This window comes from Xyrauchen texanus, chromosome 25, assembly GCF_025860055.1.
Source record: "Xyrauchen texanus isolate HMW12.3.18 chromosome 25, RBS_HiC_50CHRs, whole genome shotgun sequence".
NCBI lineage: Eukaryota > Metazoa > Chordata > Actinopteri > Cypriniformes > Catostomidae > Xyrauchen > Xyrauchen texanus.
In genome coordinates, this window is record NC_068300.1 from 14,322,697 (window position 1) to 14,341,170 (window position 18,474).

General features: G+C 37.4%; 1 protein-coding gene across 1 annotated transcript; it reads right to left on the reverse strand.

Annotated features, from left to right (window-relative positions):
- Window positions 1-10,244: 10,244 nt before the first annotated feature.
- On the reverse strand, window positions 10,245-17,867 carry LOC127619023 (zinc transporter ZIP10-like). Its single transcript, XM_052091749.1, is given in 9 exon segments — window positions 10,245-10,438; window positions 10,651-10,703; window positions 10,706-10,828; window positions 11,027-11,113; window positions 12,456-12,504; window positions 12,506-12,603; window positions 12,695-12,752; window positions 13,392-13,517; window positions 17,796-17,867. Coding segments are annotated over 9 exon segments (816 nt in total). The 3' UTR covers window positions 10,245-10,288.
- Window positions 17,868-18,474: the final 607 nt, after the last annotated feature.

Consider the following 18,474-nt stretch of genomic DNA (forward strand, 5'->3'; position numbering starts at 1 on the left):
AGACTGTTTCAAAATGCCAGTATATTTATAATCGAGCTATACTGATGTGCTGGTTTGCCCTTGGTGGAGTTCCCCTCCACCCATTGAAGTGGCTGAGAAGTTAAAGCTTTCATTGCTAAGCCATAACATGGCATTTGCCCTTATCTATTGAAATAGCCGGATTTGAGTCTTTCAGTCAACCACAACTTCAAAAACAATATTTTATAAATGTTCCACTGTGATGGAATTCTGAAACGTCTCTTATGGCAGATTTGAAATTGACCAAAATGAAGCATTTACCTAGCTTTTCTCATTTTATTCTGGATCAGCAAATTAATTATTGTGCTGTTTAAGGACCTTTTTTGTTTTACACAACTTTGCTATGTAGGGCCAGCTTTCATTGCCTATTAACCAAGCTATAATGGTTGCCGTTACTTGCATGCAGTTGGAGTTGTCATAATTGTAACCATTGTGTTGGAAAGCAGATTAATTGTAGCTATCTCAGTGTCCTTATTGTGTGTGTCCATCCTTGCATTTGGTTTTGATATCGTTATTTTGTTTCTCACAAAGGTATTAATGGCTGATAGAATGTCTGATTTACCTCAGTAGACCTCAGTGTCCTTTCTACTTGAAGACACATCCATTTAAGGCAATACTCAAAACACCCGTTTCATTTAACCTATTTCTATCTCCCAACTTTTTGCCTTAAGAGGAAACGGTATAGTTCTGCTGTCGCAGCACTTGAGAGATTTTGCCGTTAACTTGGGATCTCATTCTTCTAGTGATGGGATTCATAAGAAGCACACAGTTCTGTATGTTGTCTTGCTGAAAGATGTACCATAATGGCTTCTGGCCTCAAAAAAAAATATTTTCAATTATTAGGAATTTTTGCACTAGAAGTAATACAAATTTTAACTTTCATTTAATACATATGTGTTGAAAATATGCACCATAGCAAATTAATTGGAACTGGTTTTGACCTTAATAATAATAATAAAAAAAAAAGAATAATAATTTCATTGAGACCATGACCAAGTTTCAAATTCTAACTGAGCAAATAATCACAACAAAATGTCAGATTTGCTTATCTTAAATGAAATGTATTAAAAATACAGCACTGAAAATTCGTAAAGATAACAAATATATTATCAGTAAAATGAACAAAGGAAGGTAAAAATGAATGCCTCTTCGTCAAAAAGAAATATTGCCCAATGATACATTTCGTACAAGCCATGAATTTTGTCTCCCATTTTTATTTAGCTGGTTGTGACATTTAGGTAATAAATCTTGTGTAGTCTTATAAAAGCAAATCTTTAAAACAAGAGCACAATACTGAAATGTGCTATACAGTATGTATTTCCTCAAGTAGTGTGGTCTGAATTGCCTTGAAGTGGCAATCTTACCTCATAAACTAGTTGTCCTTAAAATCTATTGTGCTATATATACATGGACACGTTATTTTTAAGTAGACTTTTAGCTACACATGCAACGTGCAACTGGAATCCTAAGGTTGTGTTCCTGAGGCCTTGTGAAATGAAGAACATTGGCGTTTTCAAGGGGTGCTCTTGAACTTAAATGATGTCCTTCACCCTGGCTTAGTGTTTTGCTTCATACTTCTGATTCATTGAGTTTTTACTTAATCGCTAATATTACAAATCATGAATCTGCTAGTGAATATTATAAAATATATATTACGCAAAAATAGCTGTTTGTTGTTGCTCTCACCAGCAGCTTGTTTTCATAAGGCTAGTTAGAAGACCACCGAAGTCTGACTGAATAGCTTATCTGACAGGGCACGTTGGGATCCCTTTAAAATCCATTTTTATATTTGACGAAAGCTATGCAGGAGTACTTTCTTTTGATCTCACAAATTTGCATAGTGCCACCAGAGGTAGCCCAAGTGCTTTGATAACGGATCACAAAACTTCATCTGTAAATCCAAAATACTGTCCTTATTTGCTTGTATGCTTTGGTTTAGAAAATGACTGCTTTGCGTGGCATGCTGCTATTTCTTTGTAGTCTGTAAGCATCTTCATCTCTTTAAAGTATAACTTTGTGACGAATATGTGGGATTGTGCCTTTTTGTTATCAAGTACATGCCACAGGGTATGGTCTTCCTTTAACACCTTTAGTGAGCCTTATGAATGAACAACTGTTGTAAGTTTCAGCCACCATCAACGTGGTTGTATTTTGAGCCATCAAAACTCCCGATTGAATTCGTCACGACACCACAAATTAATAAATCATTTTTGTACATTTAATTCAACGGTAATGACAAAAAAAAAAAAAAAACATGTGGTCGATTCTAGCTAGAGACCTGTTTGAAGGTTTAGTTTTACCAAGTGTGAATTCTTTAGTAAAGTAGATGTGTGCAGTGTTGTTTTTGTGTGGTAATGCATTGGAGATTAGATGTAACCCAGTGTCTTGTAGAATGTTGGCATGACTCCTTTACTCTGTTGTATTGACAAAATATCCACCTGAAATGGACTGAAGTGCAATAACTTTTTTTGTGCGCCATAGTATCCTTAATGGAGGAGAATGCCCTCGTACATCATCCATCATATTTTCTTTTTGTTCGAGCAGAGTATTTTATTTTCTTAGGTTTCGGATTGTAGAAAATTGAAGTCCTTCCTACTATGCCTCCATAAATGGCACTTCCTTGTGGAATGTACGATGGACTTGTTGGAAACTGTGATTTGGTGTCAAAGCCTTATCGATACTTCTTGCTCACTGGAAAGATGGCATTTGTGTTTGTTTGTTGGTTTATTGGTCAAATAGTGCTGTTTTTCATGTACCTTTTCCAGCGCCACTGAAAGTCCATGCCAGCTTTTGTGGCTTGTAAGCATAATTTGTGTATGTGTGTTGTGGTGTTTAGACCTACTAATTTACCTCTGATTATTTGATTTGATACCAAAAGCAAAGCACATTGCCTAGGATTACAATTCTTTTTAATCAGATTAGAGATGTAATGTTTCCTTTTGGAAATGGTATCTTGAATGTTAAACTGTATTGGTCCTCTTTCGTATTTTCCTTGATGCTTTGCCGATGTCTGAACCATCAAGATCCCATTTGCCATTTAATGTGTTCTTAAATTAAAAAAAAAAAAACTAAAATATTTTTACTTGTATCATAATGCAACATTCCTTTTTGAATTTCATTGTACCAGTCAAAACAGATGTACCATTTAATAGTTGGCACTCTAGACTGGAAGACATTGTCAGTAGTTTTGTGTAAAATAACTTCAGTTGTAACTTTTATGGTCCTTCATTTTGGCCTCAAGAAATCAACGATTTCACATTTGAACCTGAATTACAGGGAGCACACTGAATAAAACAAGTACTCTAGTATTTCACAACATAGGACCAATGTATGTGTCTGTAGAGATGGCCACTTGATTTCATTTAAGAACAAGCAATACACGAGCATCAAGAGACAATTGTATATTTCTGAAGATTTGTTGGCATTGGCTAGTTTTGGCCTAGCTATTAAATCTGTGGCACCTTAGGTTTAACACCCTCTTCTTGTAACTGAAACTTAACACAAGATTTCAGTGCTAAGAGAGCCTTATTTCAGTCAAACTGAATGTGAATTGGATGTGTGCAGGATTTGGCCATTTTGAAAGGACTGGCTTTCATCAAGTGGACTTTTCTACGTCCCATGTTTGAATCCGGTTTCACTTGGACCCACCGTCCATAAGAATTTCCAAAAGTTTGCTGTTATGCGAGAAAAGAAAAAAATACTACACTGTGGCTAAGTTTCCATTGTCAAAACACAAAACCAAATGGCTTGGATGGAAACCATTTCCGATTAAATCAGGGCTACAATCACTGCTTTCGAACTCTGTTTAACATGCCAAGTTTTTCCGCTACCAGTTAATCGTAATAATTTGCGCTAACATCGGACGAAGTGACCCTACGACTCAATGTTTCAAAAAGGAAATGCACTAAACGATGCACTTTTTACCTGAGTATTGGAACTTCGAGCCATTCGGTTGAAACACGACACAATCCTGGGCTTGTAGATCGCATTTGTCTGATCCCAGATTTTGTTTGGAGTTTCGACAGTGGAAATGTAGTGACTGATATAGAGCAGCACCCGTGTGTATGTGTCGCTGTATGCGAGTGTGAAATTAACTGGGGTCATATCAAACCCTGTATACCTCATTGACATATCTGCAAATATTCTTATCCTGTCTTTAAGTTGAACGTGTAAGAGATATCATCACCAGCAAAAGCCTGGGACCAATGCAGGGTCTCAATCACACCAATTCTGTATCATTGAACAAGATCATCATTTTCTTGCATAAAACACCTACCACTCTGCTTTAATCCTAACCCATATGCGGGTGTTACAAAGACTTTGGTTAAGAATTAGCTAAATATGCGGCATTTTAAGTAGCATTATTCCTACCTCTGTGTTACAGCTTGATGCATCAAAATTTCCATCAGTTGTGTTGAAAAATGGAAATATATATGTCTATGGAACAGATATATAACTTATAACCAACAATCAGTGATATAAGACAACAGTTAGTGTGCTCGGCTGTGTCTGTCTGTGTGTAACATATATTTATAAGTATACACACAGTACCACTGGAATGTGAAGCCAGACTGTATTATGATTTTTGTGTGTTTTTTTTCTTTTTAGCTTTCTCCCCATTATATTTCAAATGATGTCATATGTGTCTTGCCATTGTTGCTCCTTTTTTTTCTTTTCTGTTTTTTTTTCATTTGTTTGTTTTGACAAAACAGGGGAAATATCAGCCTATACAAGCTGGCATTTACATTTGTACTCATTTTCTCCCCGGTTTTGGTCTCATCATTTTCTTTCACTTCTAAATGTTCACTGTGAGCGCTCTGAACTCAAGTTTACAACTCTTCATGTTATGTAAGTGTATCTAGTTGAGTTCAGTAGAGTGTGTGGATGGTTGTGTGACTTTGGTACTGAAGCAACCACTCAATTTTCTACTGGTTTTGGGGGTTTGAAAGGGGGTTGGTTAGTTTTGAATTATGCATATTCATTCTGTACTAAAAACAAATGGGGTATATGGAGTTCCCTAGCCTTACGCCCTTCCAAAACACTACCAAAACACACTGGCTAATCCACATTGGCTATATCAGCCTCCCTGCCAACTTTGTACCTCTGTACATATCCATTTTGGACATGGGGTGCAAGGGGCAAATTCGGTGGATTCTGCCCATGTGTGTCAGGGTCAGTCACGTGACCCCCTCCTAGACCTGAGGAAGGAGAAGCCTCACACTTTCAACCCCACAAAAATAGACCTCAAGCCATTCATTTCCTTATGTGACAATGCAATCCTGAAAGCACTTTGCCTTGTTAATTCATAGTATGAGCTTGTGAATGGATACTTGTTACTAACAGATGTGAAACTCTGTACATGTATTTAAGAAAGAACATAATTTTTAATTTAAGCTTATTAAAAATGAATTGGTCTCTCTGACTTTAAAGACAAAAAAAAAAAATAAATCCCTTATGTTTTTGTTAGTCAGATTCATGAACTGCTGCAGCCAGAAGGTCTTGTCATTCAATATTGTGGCTTAGAATTGGTAATGTTGAAATAAAATGCTATTGAAACATTGTAGTTGTTGTGTGTCTTTGCTAAATGTTTTTCTTTACACTAAAAAATGCAAAATGTTAGCATGTTATAATGGCAATTTTAAATGGTCAACTTAAGAGGGAAAGTTGCTTATACAGAAAATCAGTATAAGGTAAATGAGTTTGAGTTTCTAAATTCAATCAACTTCATTCTAATTCAAATTAAACTGAATATACTGTAAAAGTTAAATTCCTCATGTAATATTAATAACCATAGATGCAGTTAGTGCTATCACATTGCCAGAGGAAAATCAACTGCCATTTGATGTTAATGCAAATCACAATGATGGTGACAAGAATCGGGCACATCATTGAGTAAAAAAAGAGCATTGAATTATTGCTACATGACAAATAACTGAATGTAACAACCACAACAACATAAATAAATTCCAACAAGCACTGCAATTTGCATAATGTATAAATGCTGCTGTGCATGCTGGGAATCAGAGCGCGATATTTGTAGTTTTTTTTTTCAGCTTACACATTAATTATGAAAAGCTTGGATAATTGAGTTTAAGATCAATACATGCCAGTTATTCTACATGTTATGTTACTAAAATGCTAAATTTATATAAAGCTTTAAAGGAAAGAAAATTATTAGGTAAAATGAATTAGAAATACTTGATTTAATCAAATAAGCAAATTTGTGACATTGACCTTTAATAAAGGAATATTCCGTGATCAATACAAGTTAAACTCAATTGACAGCATTTGTGGCATAAGGGAGGTAAGATTTTCTTGTTTTTATTAAAGCACACATTACATTTTTTAAGTTATGTTGGGATAACATTGATCATTGTTAACTTATGGAGACCATGTTAGATTGAGTGCATGCTGACATTTTAAAACTATACATTTTTCAATTAAACTTTTCACTCATTGTTAGGTATAAATGTATTTTAAAATGTATAATTTCACAAGTGGACCACTCAATCATAATCTGTTGTATCATAGGCCTTTTTTACACTGTGATTTTAAATGACCAATGGGTGCACGTTTATGTACAAAAGAGGCCCAAAACACAATATACCAATCATTAACATGTCATCTTAGTTAGATCAAATTATAATGCAGAAAATAAATTTTATTTTACAGGGGTTAAATTTAATCTCCTTTAACAATATTAAACTCCTTTAATATTGTGCCGTCTCTAAAATGTACTCCGAATGGTAGAATGGTGCCAGAAACAAAAAATATCCAGTGAGCGGCAGTTCTGCAGATGGAAACGCCTTGTTTGTGAGCGGTCAATGGAGAATGGCCAGAATGGTTTGAACTGGCAAAGTCTATGATAACTCTGATAACTGCTCTGTACAATTTTGGTGAGAAGAATATCATCTCCGAATGGTTGGTGCTGTTTTGGCGGCATGAGGGGGACCTACACAATATTAGGCAGGTGGTTTTAATGTTGTGGCAGATCAGTGTATAGAGACCATAAGTCAGTAGTTCACAAAGCCAGGGGTTTTCAAACACTGATGCCAAGGACCCCTGAATATATGCTGAATTACAAAAACAAAGGCAGAGATATATTTTTAGGAGTTAAGACCCATTTATACATTTATATTTGTCTAAAATGTGAAGAAAATATTGTCTTAATTCTACTAAAATCAGATTTTGCCCTTAGATAAACAAATTAAACATTAATAATTTCCATTTTGGTAAATGTTTACTTTTATAAACAATTTTAATTTATCCAAAATGTTCTGTGTACCCACCCCATTGCGGCACCTTGGGGGTCCCTGGGGCCGGTTGCACCAGCTATATGTAAGTTACAACTTGGTGTCCATTTACATCACAACTAGGCACAATTTATGCACTACTAAATATTTGAGTGTTGAACCATTAAACTTGGGTAGAACGTAACCCTACATATAAACTAAATATTTATGGAAGCCTCCGACCAGAGGGCTGTTTCACAAAACCAAGATAGCGGATTAAGCCGGGATTTTCCAGATATCCTGGCTGAATTAAGCCGGGACTCGGTTTCACGAAAGCAGTAGCACATAAGTTACCATGGCGATTTATTCTGTGCAGCTAGCCTGCTCCAGACCAGGCTAACAGCCAGGCTTAGTCAATCCTGGTGCCTTATCTGTTCAGTCAGTGGTCTCGCCGATCAGAAACCAATGTGTTTTGTCAGTTATTCCGTTTTGTCATCTATGTGTTCAGCGCAATTTTTATCAGCCTGCATTAAAATACCTCAGATACATATTGGCATTCAGTCAAGTACTATTATTATTGTAACATTATGATGGTAGCCTACCATTATTAATAATAATTATCCATATGGGCATTGTTACTGTTCAATTGTGTTTTTGAAGACTGCTGTTGTTCTAAGTTTGACAGATAGGTCTTTAATAGGCTATTGTATGTGATGAGGGAATTAGAGAAATGGCTGATAAAGAAGCAAAAGTGTTGTCAATCAAGTCAGGCAATATAAGTAGCTCTAAACACATGTTTCGTCCTTTACAATGGCATGCCCATTTTTGGATGACATCGTAGAAGATGAAGCACTTATATTGAGAAGGGCTTTCAGACGTGAAAAAGTGTTTCGGGACAGGTCCGACCCATTGGCTTTTCCCGACAATTACCTGCAAGAGCGTTACCGCTTTTCTGGGGATGGCATCCGCTACCTGTGCAGACTGTTGGGTCCCAAAATTCAGCACCGCACCGCATGGAGCCATGCCTTGACCATTTCACAGATGATCTGTATTGGGCTCAGATTTTTCGCTAGTGGTATGTTCCTATATGCAGTAGGAGATGCTGAAAATCTTAGCAAAGCCACTATTTGCCGCACCGTCAGAAGTGTGTATTTGGCATTAAAAGGATATACGCACATCTTCATAACCTTCCCCGGCCACAGAAGAATGAACTATATCAAGGAGGGATTCTACAACATTGCAGGTAACATGAATTAGGCTACACATCACAAAATAAACTTTAGAACAGGTGGAATACTTTTCTTTCCTTTTTTGATACAGGATTCCCTAATGTTATTGGTGCGCTGGACTGCACACACATTAGGATAAAACGCCCCTCTGGTGCACATGAAGGTGATATTGTTAACAGAAAATCCTTTCATAGTATCAATGTTCAGGTAAGAGTGGGTTATGATTAGACCTACTATCAACTACATACATTTATTATGTGCATTAAATGACCTCAACACTTATTGCTTCAGATGATCTGTGATGCTGACTGCATCTTCAGCAATATCGAGGCAAAGTGGCCTGGCTCAGTCCATGACTCCCGAGTCTTGATCTTGACCTGTTGCCAGGTCCTCTTTGGTCCAGTCATGTTTGTTCTGTATAAATATTGATAGGATGTGTAACAAAAAAGAGTAACATAAATTAATCAGCTGTCAGATTCACACATGTTACAACATTGACTTCCACTGTTCATTTTTAAGTTTACAGTTGTTCATTTGAGCAAATGACAAGTAACTCCTTGAATGTATAATTATGACGTTTTCAGTAGCTACTTACGCATTCAGTCGATCCGCTATTGTTTGCCATGCCCTTTCTCGCTCCTTTATAATAGCGGCAGTGTTTCCTTTTCTGAGTATGATGTGCTTCAATTCGTCGTAAGTCTCCATTAAAAGATGTTGCTCATTTGCTGTGAAGTATGGCGCACGCAACTTATCCATTGTAGCATCAATGAATCTGTGATGGACCGTGTGGTCTCTTGAAGAAAGCTGTTGACACCCACTTATCTGAATTACTTACACCTGGCTTGACATAGCCGCTCCTCCTGAGCCTGGTTTGGCCTTTGTGAAACTGATAAAGCCAGGATGCACTGATCACACTAGGTCAAGCCCAGCTTTATCTCTTATCCTGGATTTCTAAATTCTGCTTTTGTGAAACAGCCCTCAGGAGCAATGGATGGAATAAAAAAACCAGACTGATATTTTATGACATCAATGACCTCATGTTTTGCATGACAGGCATCAATCATTTCGACATACATTATGATGTTGACATTTACACTCATTTACATTTATGAGAGAGAAATTGTTTTACTTTTAAGCAGGTCTTACCAGCATGAAACCGTTCTAACAGTGCAGTTTTCAGGGTGCGCCATCAAGTGTCAAGTTTCAACACATTCAAAATATATATAGGACATTAAAATGAATAAATGTTTATTATTCAAGCCTGTTGTTTTATTATTTATCACCACTTATTTATTTTAGATACAATTCCTATATGTTGTTATTTACACAAGGCAAATATAGGCTACTGTTTATCAAATCTACTTTTATTACCTGGCTATGCGAGCAAACAAGGTTTGAACATCAACCATAACACGAGCAAAATGAAATTCACAGCTTTTTAACACTTCTGTGTACAAATTTGAAGGGTGTTTCTTGGATCAATACAAGTAAATGTCATATTATGTGACTTTGCATCACTTTACGGAGAGCTGATGACCTACTACTTAAGTCTTGCCATAAGAACAGGTGGTGCAACCAAATTAAACACTGAATTAGTTACAAACTATCTAGTAGTAGTTACTAAGCCCTTAATGTGAACTTTACGTCTCAACTTAAGTGAGACCTTACGCACCCCTACCCTGGACCCCAGTTTGAAAACCCCTGCATTAAACGTTGGGAAATGTACACAATATTGCAGGTTTGGACAGAAAAATTCACACCGGCTTGACATCTTAAGAATGCTATTCCATTTGTACCGTCTTTATATCTTCAGCCATCTCCCAAGTTAACAGCAATGTGGTCCTCAAAAAGGGTGATATAAAGCATGATGGCGCCCCCTATCAGCAGGCCCAGACTCTGCAGGAGGAAGCACTTCAAAGGGCTCAGAGATCCACCATCTCTATGCAGCATTTCAGGCATCTAAGAAAACATTATAACAGTATATCTTAGAACAGAAGCTATGTGCTGATATTGTATTCCTTATGAATTTTATGCAGATGAAACAAAAGTCTCCCAAGAAAATCAACAAAAGGACCTGTCACAGATTCTTGCATATCATAACACCTGAAGAACAGAGAGGTATGTGGGGAAATTTTGAATTTTGCCAAGCAAAACAATCGGTTTATAATTACCATGTCAGCAAGAGCAACATAGAGGAAAACCCCAGCAGTTACGGTGAGTATGCCGCCCGCTGGCTCCCCAGTGCTGTGCCAGTTAACACACCCACAAAGGCCAGCAGAGCAGACAGAGGGCTAAAAACAGCCAGCCTGCATATAGGCCAGACTGCAGCCAACAGCAATGCCAAATCGCCTGCAGAGAAGAGCAAAGAACAAAGGTATTTGTGATATTGATGAATTTAGAGCATCTACAGGTCCAATTTAAGAGGTCATGTTGGTCCTGAATAAGAAGATACAAATATATGAATTATTATATATATCCACGAATGCGTTTTGTTTGCATTTTGATCACAAGGAATAACTAGAAGCTTGTTGAATTTGCCTGTTCTACCTAATTCATGAGGACACTCATGGCAGAAGACAGCGGTTGTTGTGCATAGTCCACCTGTCAGACGCTGAGAAAATGCATCACCTATAGGGAAAAAGTTAGATAATATATAACTTAATATATTATATTTAAAATGTTTAAAAAAGACTTCCCATCTTGCAAAAACAATACTCTCAGAGATGCAACAAGTAACATTTTGTTTGTTTGTGAGTGTGCATCGAATTTAAAACTACAAATCTTTAGGTATGTTTAGTTTAAATTATTAATGCAGTTTTAATGGGTAATGGAGTGTCAAGAAAAAGTAAGTGAAACCTTTCGAATTACCTGTATTTATGTGTCAATTTGTCTTAATCTTGTTTGATCATCTAAGTTACACCAATGAAAAAACATAAATTACTGTATTGTTCTTGCACATATTGAAAACATCATTCAGACATTCACAGTGTGGGATGGAAAAAGTATGTCAACCCCTAAGCTAATGACGTCAACAAAGGCTAATTTGACTTGGAAGTTGGCAAACCTGGCATCCAATTAATTAAATTAGGTTTGAGGTGTGGTTTAGAGCTACTTTGAATTTTACAAAGCACTCAAGCATTTTGAGTTTGCTATTCAAAAGAAGCATCTGCTGACATGGACATCCCTTGTAAAAAAAAAAAAAAAAAAGAGAGATCTCAGAACCTACGATCAAGAATTGTTGCTTTGCATAAACCTGGAAAGGGTTACAAAGTTATCTTGAAGAACTTAGATATTCATGTGTCCACAGTTAGACAAACTGTCTATAAATGGAGATGATTTAGTACTGTGGCTACTCTCCTAGAAGTGGCCATCCAGCCAAGATGACTCAAAGAGCACAATGAAGTATTAAGAACCTTGGAGTGACAGCTAAAGACTTAAAGGAATTGTTTAAAGAGTAACTAAACACCTGCTCAGAGTCTGACTCCACCCACTAGAAATATTTGGAAATGCAGGAAAAGTGGGCAGACCCCGGCGGGGATAGAGGGAACGAACCGAGTGCGGGGCGGGGCTGAGCGGGGGGGGGGGCACCTGAGACTCGTAGTGACGGATTAATTGACAGCTGCTGTCAGACTCTATGTTATTATTATTCCTCACACGGTCGCAAGACGACATGTACATGAATCTGGCGTGGTGAGCTGGAACCTGCTTACGTCAGCTGTCACCGCTTACGTCACGAAGTACCGCAACAGCCAATAGGAAAATTCAACTGCAGTAGCCACCGTTCAACCTGAAGAGGGCAGCACTCAGACGTTTTTACACCATATATTGTAGAATTAAAACACTTTATACACAAATGTCAAAAAAATTACTTGAATCAATGACCAGTACTAATAAAGCCCCATGCTTACAGATCATTAACTAAAAAAAGTTGGTTTAGGGTTTAGTTACCCTTTAAACTGATTAACATCTCTGTTCTCTAGATCTGTAAGATTATGTATTCGATCTCCCATGACCACCATCGATGCTATCCATGCTTCCGATTCCAGTCTTCTCTGAACCAGGCTGCACATGAGAATGCCTGTGCCCAGACTCTGAACTCTCATTCTGATTGAGTGATGAGGAACCTAGGACGGAGTCCAGATCAAATTAGACGTTTCATAAACACTGATGGTTTTTCTTCTGGTTTGCCATTTTTTCATGTCTGAAATGAAACACCCTGCAGTTTATCCAGCTCCCTTCCAGACTCTGCATCATGACTCCCTTTCTTTAAACTCTGTTGAAAGAAATGGACAAACATAAAATAACTAATGGTCTACATACAGACAAACTCTCCCCATCACATTCCTCATGGTTTTCTTGATCTTTTGAAATGTAAACATTTCTTTACACAGTACATCAAACATACAGTATGTTTCAAACCGAAAAATTCCTTCCTAGTCCATGTACTGTAAATAAGCTGCAAAAATGAGTTCCAAAATCTCAGGATTTCTGATGATGGAAATCAAAATACATTAACACGACTGCCCATATTTACATGTCAACGATTCTTTTTGTTGGCCTGTCCAGTCATGGTGAAATAATTAGTAGTAAGTAGGATAGATACATTTATGAACTTTTTTATAGACCTGCATTCTGTGAATGCAAGGTCTATAAAGTATGAAAATATAATTTCATACTAAATACAGTATGTTTCTCTTCTCATATTGATTAGGGGGTTAAATATGACCAGGACATTTTCTTTACAGGTTTTGAGAGAATCACCCAAAAGGCATACCAAAAAAAACTGTTTTTGGTGCAAGAAACATTTGAATGATATAAGTGGACCTCAGGGTCAAAATGCAAAAAAATGTATGCTGCTTGTTATCAAAGTTCAAGTTAAAATGACATTTCCTGCATGCTGGATAAAGTTCACCTTAAAATGTTGCTTAATTCCCAGAAGACTCTCAAACACAAAGAGAAGGTAAACTCCTCCTATAGGACAGACAGACAGACATTTTAACACAGCATCATGATGTTCACTACGTTGGCTAAAGATGGCCTGAAATCACAAACAACCAACTTCTATAGTACTTCAATATACAGTTCATCCGGAAAATATTCACAGCGTGTCACTTTTTCCACATTTTGTTATGTTACAGCCTTATTTCAAAATGGATTAAATTCATTATTTTCCTCAAAATTCTACAAACAATACCCCATAATGACAACATGAAAGACGTTTGTTTGAAATCTTTGCAAATAAATTTTTTTTAATAATTTACAATAAAAAAAAAAAAAAAAAAAAAATAAAAAATCACATGTACAGAAGTATTCACAGCCTTTGCACAATACTTTGTTGAAGCACCTTTGGCACCAATTACAGCCTCAAGTCTTTCTGTGTATGATGCTACAAGCATTCACAGAGTTGTCCCGTAGCCCGTTGTTATCGTGGCTGTGTGCTTAGGGTCAGCTGCTGGAAGATGAACCTTCGCCCCAGTCTGAGGTCCAGAATGCTCTGGAGCAGGTTTTCATTAAGGATGTCTTTGTACATTGCTGCATTCATCGTTCCCTCCATCCTGACTAGTCTCCCAGTTCCTGCTGCTGAAAAACATCCCCACAGCATGATGCTGCCACCACAATGCCTCACTGTAGGGATGGTATTGGCCAGGTGATGAGAGGTGCCTGGTTTCCTCCAGACATGGCGCTTGCCATTCAGGCCAAAGAGATCAATCTTTGTTTCATTAGACCAGAGAAATTTGCTTCTCAGGATCATTCAGGTGCCTTTTGGCAAACTCTAGGTGGGCTGTCATGTGTCTTTTAATGAGGAGTGGCTTCCGTCTGGCCACTCTACCATACTGGCCTGATTGGTGGAGTGCTGCAGAGATGGTTGTTCTTCTGGAAGGTTCTCCTCTCTCCACAGAGAAACACTGGAGCTCTGTCAGAGTGACGATCGGGTTCTTGGTCACCTCCCTGACTAAGGCCCTTCTCCCCGATCGCTCATTTTGGCCAGGCGGCCAGCTCTAGGAAGAGTCCTGGTGGTTCCAAACTTCTTCCATTTACGGATGATGGAGGCCACTGTGCTCACTGGAACCTTCGATGCTGCAGATATTTTTCTGTACCCTTCCCCAGATCTGTGCCTCGATACAATCCTGTCTCGAAGGTCCACAGACAATTCCTTGGACTTCATGGCTTGGTTTGTGCTCTGACATGCACTTCTTCTTCTTCTTCTTCTTTCCAATTTAACGGCGGTTGGCATCCAGCTTTTTGGTGCATTACCGCCCCCTCTGCTCCGGAGTGTGGATCAGATACTATAACTACAAAACATCATTGTCCATTCTCTTTCCTACACTTACATAACCTTAATTCCCTTCAAATAAACACTCACACAAACAACAAACTTTATTTATCAATTAAATCCTATTGAAAACTCCCGCCTCCCTTAAAAAAGTCATCAATATTCTATTCTGTGTCCCATTTACTGCTCTTAATAACCCTTTTAATGTAATCTCTTGCACCCCAATCTGCCTCAACTTATTCTTCATCACCTGCCTCTGCATTTCATATCTCCTACACCTCATAATTATGTGCTCCACTGTCTCCTCTTCGTGACATCCCTCACACAACCCTGTCTGGTGCTTCCCTATCATCTTTAGTGTTTTGTTCAGCGAACAGTGTCCCAACCTTAACCTCGTCATCACAGCCTCTTCTCTCCTATTCCCACTTCCCACCCTATCCTCTTTTACATTTCTCTGGATTTGGTATAAGTGCCTCCCTTTCTTCTCTCTATCCCACCTCTCTTGCCACCTTTTATTTATTTTCTCCCAAATTATGCTTTTAACCTCTGCTTTACTAATATTAACCTGCATTTCTACATTCCCTTTTGTTAGCGCCCTTTTAGCCAGCCTATCTGCCATCTCATTACCTGTAATACCAACATGTGCTGGAACCCACATAAATTTAACCTGACATCCCATATGACTTAATCTTGTGTTTAATTGAAGTACTTCATACAGGATATCTTGCCGAGCTTTTGAATGGAATGACCTTAAACTTGCCAAGACTGATAAAGAATCAGAGCATATTAAAACCTTTTCCTGTCTTACCTTTTCCACCCATTGCAAAGCACTTAAAATTGCCAACATCTCTACAGAATATACACCTAAATTATTAGATGTTTTTATACTCATTTCTACTTCTTTCCCTGGAATTGCCACCCCAAACCCTGTTTCTTCCGTCTCTGTTTTTTTTTGCACCATCCGTATAAATCTGCATAAATTCATTATAGTTTCCACCTACTCTGATATTAAATATACTTTTCAGATTAACTTCTTCCTTTCCCTTCCTTTTTTCCTCAAGCACATACCAGTCTACTTCAGGCCATGTCTGACATGCACTGTTAACTGTGGGACCTTATAAAGACAGGTGTGTGCCTTTCCAAATCATGTCCAATCAACTGAATTTACAACAGGTGGACGCCAATCAAGTTGTAGAAACATCTCAAGGATGATCAGTGGAAACAGGATGCACCTGAGCTAAATTTTGAGTGTCATAGCAAAGGCTGTGAATACTTATGTACATGTGATTTTTTTTCGTTTTTTATTTTTTAATAAATTTGCAAAGATTTCAAACAAACTTCTTTCATGCTGTCATTATGGGGTATTGTTTGCCAATTTTGGAATAAGACTGTAACATAACAAAATGTGGAAAAAGTGAAGCGCTGTGAATACTTTCCGGATGCACTGTACAACGTTATACAATTGTACAGTGGAACTGAAGTTGATATATATATAGTTAAGTGTACAGGAGTTATATGGGATGTTTTGCCAAGCCCAAAGTTCCACAGAAGCTGGGTAACATTCAGACAAAGCAATAAGGAAATGAAAAACGTGAGATGAGATTCAGATGCATGAAAGATAAAGAGATATGATCTATGATTCAAAGAAAATATGCAACTATTTCATTATGTTTTACTAGTGCCAGAATATGTGGGAGGGCACTTAAAACTGTGAAATTAATAAGAATGCTAACATAGCTTGCTCCAGATATTACGTATAGTATATAGACATCCTTGGTTTCATCTCCTATGATTAACAAATTATCTTTCCTGTTCTACAATATTGTGACCTCATTCAAACTTGAGGGAAATTCAAGAGTATTTGAATTGAATCTTACTGACTGCACAACTGAAAATAGCAAAGACCTTTGGTCATGTGATAGTGAAGAGGATTTGTAGTAGACTTTGTCCATTTACAACACTCTAATAGGAAGTTCAGGAGTTAACTCACATTCCCATGAAGGTGTTTGTCTGTCGGGTGATCTGAAAGCAGTGACTCACTTTCCTTGAATTTGTGTCTTAGGCCGGGATGTGGAAGATAGTCAGACTTTGAGTGACCCTATTTTGCAGAAGATCCACTGAGCACTGTTTAATTTGAGGTCTAGGAATGAATGTTTAAACAAGTTTAATTAATGCTGTTGGTATAGGTAAGGTATAATGTACAGTCAGTTGGTTTTTATTGCAAAATGAACCTCAACAAGGGGATCAGGACTCTGATCAATGCATGATCAATGCATGAATCCCCCAAAAGAGGTTTATATTGCCATAATGCAATATATTATCCAAATGATTGTAAGACTACTTTACAAATTAACAAATAAAAGAAGAAAAATGAAATGTTAATTTGAATTGAAATTATTTTATTATGTGAGAACAAATTGCTGAGTGATACAAGACACTTAAAAACTACCAGAGTGCAGTAGATTGGTTGCAAGAGTCAATGGTCAAATACACAGTTTAGTGGTCATTTTACACAGCGGCCAACCAATCAGAATCAAGTATTCCAGAGAGCCGTGTAATAAAAGGCTGAGCAATTTTTTTGTCAGTTCATTGACAATAATCAAACTCCGAACCAGATGGGAATACATTTACATTTATGCATTTGGCAGACTCTTTTATCCAAAGCGACTTACAGTGCGCTTATTACAGGGCCAATCCCCCTGGAGCAACCTGGAGTTAAGTGCCTTGCTCAAGGACACAATGGTGGTGGCTGTGGGGATCAAACCAGCGACCTTCTGATTAACAGTTATGTGCTTTAGCCCACTACACCACCACCACTCCCATAATAACCACACATGGGAAATCCAAAGTGAATGTTAATTTTATAAATGCGACACAAAGCCAAAATAATGCTTCAGGCAAGTGTGAAATTTCTGACCTTTCTTCGAGTGGGGGTGGGTTTGTGGACTGATGAGGATCACGAGGGTGTTCAAGTGAGTGGGAATGGGATAAGGGTTGAGAAGAATACTTCACCCCACCATGTTGGATCTCCAGGACACTGACCTTCCCCAGACCTAAACTTCCCAGTAACTTGTGCAGGCCCTCATAGGTCAAAGTCCCATTATTATAAGACATTTCTGAATTAATCAGTCACAATTATTAGCATCCCAAATATCCATATAGCATTTTATGCAGGCCATCTGCACAAGTAAAATATATACAATAATAATATAACAATATTATTATATTATTTTAATATTAATGCAATTCTTCTTGGAATAGGAAGATTAACATACAAATAATGAAGTATACCATTTGCAAACTTTTAGATGTGGGCTCTTATTTAAAATACAATAAAATAGTGTATTAATCATATTTATTGATTTATTGACAATTTTTTATTGATTTCAATCATAAAACATACCAACACAACATAAAATATGGAATCAATTATTCACAATTAACCCCCCCATATAAATAGATAAATCATTAAAAACATTAAAAAAGATACACTTTCAAACATCAATAATACGCATACCCAACTAAAAACAAATCCCTCTCCACATCCCCTCCCGACAATCCTCCAAAACAGCTAAATAAATGCAAATTGAGTGTCCAATACCTCACACAAAAAGCTCTGAACCTCAACCAAAATTCTTGGATTTTAACACATCCCCAAAAGCATGTGTTGTGTTCACATCTTCTGATTGGCACCGCCAGCAGGTGGGTGTGTCTTTAAGAC